A 5,719-nucleotide genomic window follows, 5' to 3' on the forward strand; every position below is an offset into this window, starting at 1 on the left:
TTTTTTTTTGGTAATACCACTATCTACACTCATGTTTCTCCCCTTTTTTTTTTCCTATCTATGCTTATTATCTGAGAAGAATAATAAAGGCCGCGCTCAGTGCAGCAGCAGCTTCGTGCACTCCGTCCATCTTCCATACGACTGCATGTACATGTTCTAATTGTATCTCGGTGCAATGACAATAAAGCTTATTCTGATTCTTCTGATTCTGGCATGAGGGTCCACTGGTTCCAAAGGTAGTCCAGAGAGGTCCCAGAGAGATTGTAGATATGACGGACAAGTAGGGAAGGAAAAGAGCATCTGAGGAGATCACCAGGAGATTCACAGAGAGCACTAAGAGGTCCATGGCATCGAGGGAACATGGGGAAATGCTGAAAAGTGCAGGAGCGAGGAGTTAGTCTTTGCAATAATAATAAGTGCTGTGTGTTGTCATCATTGTATGTTCTCATACAACGGTAAAATTAGTTCTCTGCATTTAACCCATCGCACCTGAGATACACCCAGGAGGAGCAGTGGGCAGTTATGTTAGCGCCCCGGGAGCAATTGGGGATTGGGTGTCTTGCTCAAAGACATCACAACATTTGGGAATGGCTGGGGTTCGAACCTGGGGCTTTCGAGTTTCAGATTGGCTGCCCTGACTCTTCCCCATCTTGGCCCCCATATAATACTAAAAACACAACAGTGGCCAGGAACACACATAAGGCAGACAATGCACCAGCGTCGGAATGAAGTCGTCAACTGCTATTTATACCCCTGCAGCTCATCAGGGTAATGATCTGCAGGTGTGCATGCATTGGCGCCATCTGGTGTAGGGAAACCATAGGAGAAAACCCTAGAACTCCTACATAGTCAGATGTAGGAAAGACTTTAGAGTTCTGATTTAAAACATGTAAAGTAAGCTCAGGTGTTGATACAGTTTGTCACCTGTCTTCATCTAAACTTGTTTCTTTACAGAAAACTGTGTGCATAAGAACTGAAATGGATAAACCAGTGGTGTAGTCTACATTTTTGCAGTAGGTATACTGCGGTATTGTTACTTTTATGTTGGATGTTGGACACTGTTGAAGAAACGGAGCGTGGATGGCTAAGGTTTTGCCGCAGTCAGTCCGTATACTGTGCTTAGAAACCAAAGTGGCCTGGTTAGTACAATGTATTTGTCAATTTATTTTGATTTTTACGCATATTGAACATTTCCAAATTTCTCTGATGCTTATTTGAGTAAATGAACAACAAAATGTGTACAACAGTTGGCTTTGTATAAAAACATGTTATAGAATTTATAAAACAGTATCAAAGCAAAATATGTTCAAGTATTAAGTAGTAAGTACAGAAGTATTTATTATACTTATAGCATTCATGAGTATATAATTATAACAGTCAACAATGGTGCACCACAATGCTCAGTCTTAGGACCCACCCTCTTTACAATCTACATTGATAATGTAGGTCAAAGCATCCTTGACACATCCTTACATTTCTATGCTGATAACACAGTTGTTTATTGTCGAGCTAAAACAGTTGCTAAGGCTTTACAGCTTTTGCAGTCTGCTTTCGACATCATCCAGTCAGATTTTTCTGTCTCAAACTTGTCCTAAACTCCAACAAAACCAAAGGGATGCTTTTTTCAAACAGGAAGTCGGTCCCAACAGTTCTTCCTCTGATTTTATCCTCAAATGGTGTCCCCATTGAGTTTGTTGATTCCTAGAAATATCTGGGTATCTTGGCCGATTTGCATCTCTCTTTTAAGCTTCACATGGAAAACCTAGTAAGGAAACTGAAAGTTAAACTGGGTTTATTTTTCAGAAACAGATCCTGTCTAACTCTGAATGCTAGGAAACGCCTTGTAACTGCATTATTTCCTTCCCTCCATTGACTACGGTGACGTTATTTACATGAACGCTCCTACAAGAACCCTGCAGATGTTGGATGCTGTCTATCACGGTGCACTAAGATTCATAACTGGCTGTAACTACTGTACCCATCATTGCACCCTGTATTCACTTGTTAACTGGTCATCATTAACCTTATGCAGACTCTCTCACTGGTACATTTTCTTCTTTAAATCACTTCTTGGTCTGCTGCCTTCATACATCTCCTCCTTCATGTCGGTGCGTGAGTGCAGCTACAGCGTGCGCTCTCAGGACATTATTACCTGCAGTGTTCCCTCAGTGAGGACTGAACTAGACAAAGGGGCCTTCTACTCCGCTCCTGTTTCCTGGAATATTTTGCAAAAAGATCTGAAGCTCTCGACCTTGACCTCTCTAAGTGGCTTCAAACATCTGTTATGTTCCTGGCAAAAACCAATGAAGACATGTTCATGTTTTTAGTTTTCTACACCACCTCGCAATCTAGCTGTTTTTTCGCTACTTTTCTATTTAATTATCCTTTTAATTACCATTTTATTTTCACTTGTAAAACATAAAAAAATTAATTTGTTCGCATCCTTTATGATTGTCTATTGTTATCGTTGTTGTCCACTGTTGTCATCACGCTTTGTTAAAAATTCAGGTCTCTCTTGTAAATGAGTCCCCGAGGCTCAATGGGATTAACCTGTATGAATAAAGGTTGAATGAAAAATACAATAATTCGATGGATAAGCAAATGTGATAAAAAAAAAAAAAGCGCAGATAGATTGTTACAAAAGCGTTTAACTGATGTTTAACGTTTCAGTGACACATACCTAACGATATGTCATGTATCATTGGACACTTTTAAGTGAGTATACTGAAATTCTTAAGCTTTTCTAGTGGGTACTGGTATACTCCGTATGCCTGCGTGTTATGTAGACTACACCACTGGAGCAAACATCATAGCACTACGTAGGAAAACTGTCTGAGAATATTCTGATGCATGCTCAATAAGCCAATGTATTGCCAGAGAATACAAAGTACTAAAAGCTTTGAAAGTGTGTATTTCCTAAAGCTGGAGCCACAGCAATATTTTTTAAAAGCACCTCCACATAGGATTTTTCTCAGACTTGATGATCATTGTCATTGCCTCCTACAGCCTGTGATGTCATCTACATGCTTTGGTTTATTTAAATAATTTTAAGTGCACGGCATATCGTTTCCACACAACGGTTATCACATTACACACTGTGCACAGACATTACTAAGAATCTATTGTTCTCACTGCTCCTGTTTGTTTTTCGCTCTTTACTGCGCCCTGTTTGAATAGGTTTCATGATTGTGCTGGAGAGCTGCTTTGAACAAATACATTACACAAAGGTCAAATGTACGTGCCACAATAGAATGTTTCCTGATTGAAGTGGACGCTTCCTCGGTGAGCTGAAATAAATGGACACTTTGAAATCAATGCACCATGCAGAGACTTCGCTGCGATAGTTTGAAGGTTGAGATTTCTTGTGAGTGACTGCTTCTCTGTGTGTGTGCGTGCATGTGTGAGCTGATTATTATGTCAGGCACATCGACGTTGAACTTGCCTTTGTGCTCGAGTGAAACTGCTTTGTTTCTTTTGGCTTCTCATTTCCATACTCGTGCAACAAGTCTGGATGTGTTTTACACATGTGGTAGTGACCTGTACAGAATTTCAACAGTATGTATATCTCAGTCTCATATTTTACCATGTAAAACTAAAGCCAAGTCTGAAATAGATATAACATACACATTTGTCACAGTCACGCCTGGTTTCACAATGTCTGCTTCTTTCCTACCAGCACACACAAAAAGAAGTATTAATTTCATATAATTTTACTTGGAACAAAAGCCCTATTCAGCATTGTTTTGGTTAGTGTCAGTATCGTAACATCTGGATTTTTATTGTTGACTGTTTTTCCAATTGGCTTAAGCGTCTGTCTCTGCACAGTTTAACAAACTGTAATTTATTTAGGTTGATTTCATGTTTTTTTTGCTGTCATTTTCCAACTCAAGTCAACTTTTATCTTTCGTAGGAGTACTGCAGAGCAGCTAAAGAGATGCGAGTGCGCTGGCCTTCCTCCGTCTGAGCTGCCCGAGAAATACAGAAATTGCCTTGCAGCGCCTCTACCAGCACACAGAAGAGGTGCGGATGTATGTTTTATGAACACAGGCCTGAATGATGCAGGTGGACAATCAAACAATGGATTTCTGATGGTGCTTACTTCTCTGAGGATGTACGAGGACAAAGAGAAGCACAGAGAGAGTGGGAGTAAAAAAGAGAACGAGAAAAGAACAAACAGGAGATAGAGGGAGCAGTAGTGAACAAGAGATGATGATTGCACTGAGAGAGGTACGGAGCTGTGTGGGCAACAAATTGGCCAAGAGACCCCCCACCCCCATAAAAAGAAATGAAAGGTTGTGATGGGAAAAAAATGCAAAAGTTCAAAATGAACAGACTCCTCATTGCTATTTAAATAAACAGGTTCTCTTTAAATGTAAAAGCAGGGAAAGACAAAGACCTGAGTTGCATGCAGACGTTGTAAAATCCATATGCAGAACCTCTCCACACTCTGGGGACAAATGCATACCAATGAACATGCACTAATGACATGGAAAGAGTTATTGAGGTAACTCACTACTACAACACACCACTAGACTGAGGAACAGCTTCTACCCTGAAGCTGTTAGAATCATAAATCCATAACCAGGATAATCACTGTAATGCCACTTAAATTGGTGATATGTGGCTTATCTCTGCTGCTGATTATCCATGCTGCTGATCTCTTGCCTTTATGCTGCTGTATTCATACCCATCTACTCACTACAGACTCATGTTCAGGCTGTTGTTTAATATACTGTTTTATTTTACACTAGTAGTGTTTAGTGTATATCTTAGTATATATCTTAGGTACTTGTACAATAGACCCCCATTTACCGCAGGGTTTAGGGACCACGCCCCTCCACGATAAATGAAAAACCGCAATCTCCCTCCTTCTGCGCTAGATAAAGCTTTTCCTTAATTTACACATATCCGAGGAGAAATTTGATATGTCGGCCGGTTTTCGAGGCCAACCGAGGGAGTCGGATTCAGATAAGTCACAATTGTTTATTTTCTTCAGGCAGACTGTTTTTTCTTGTCAGCCTTGGGTGGCTGTGGCTGAATTGGTAGAACAGTTGTCCACCAATGCAAGAGTTGGGGATTCGATTCCACCAGCAGTCACATGCCGAAGTGACCCTGGGCAAGACACTGAACCCCTCATTGCCTCCAATGTGTGTCCCATCAGTGTATTAATGTGATAAATCACAGATTAGTCTCATTAGAATGATTTGTTCAATTAGCTTTGTATAGATCTAGTAGAGTGTTGTATGAATGGGTAAATGAGGGCACAGATTGGGTTGTAAAGCACTTTGAGTATCTTGATAAGATAGAAAGGCGCTATACAAGTACAGTCCATTTACCATTTACTTGAGTCCTGATGGTACTTTCAAGATACAAAATGGCCAGATTATTGGGCATTCCACTGGTCCGTGCTTATGAGTCTCCTTCAAGGTCGTCCCCAACATGCTGTCGAGTCCCATAAGCTGCAGGTGGCCTGCGATTCACTTCCATCTTGTGGTTTAGCTCATAAATCAGCTGATTTTGAATACTCATAGCACAAACCAAACCTTCAACAGACTGCAGTTTTGCCATGGCCGAAACTGCTGCCGCCGTCTTCCTTAATAGCCGATAACATAGGAATCCACCGATGCCAGAGAGCAGAAACCCTGCTATCATGAATCCAACTATATAAACATCTTGGGCGTTCTCCTGAGACAGAACATAAAGACACATCAGCTGTCAA

General features: G+C 40.7%; 1 protein-coding gene across 1 annotated transcript in view; it reads left to right on the forward strand.

Moving 5' to 3' along the window:
* The window catches only part of LOC119411533, a 339,553-nt gene that overhangs the window by 329,074 nt on the left and 4,760 nt on the right, over window positions 1–5,719 (forward strand). Inside the window, exon 12 of the mRNA XM_037678486.1 lies at window positions 3,911–4,020. Within this exon, the coding sequence (XP_037534414.1) occupies window positions 3,911–4,020 (110 nt within the window). The remainder of the gene's footprint in view (window positions 1–3,910; window positions 4,021–5,719) is intronic.

This window comes from Nematolebias whitei, chromosome 6 (genome assembly GCF_014905685.2).
Source record: "Nematolebias whitei isolate Nwh7 chromosome 6, NemWhi1, whole genome shotgun sequence".
Classification (NCBI taxonomy): Eukaryota; Metazoa; Chordata; class Actinopteri; order Cyprinodontiformes; family Rivulidae; genus Nematolebias; species Nematolebias whitei.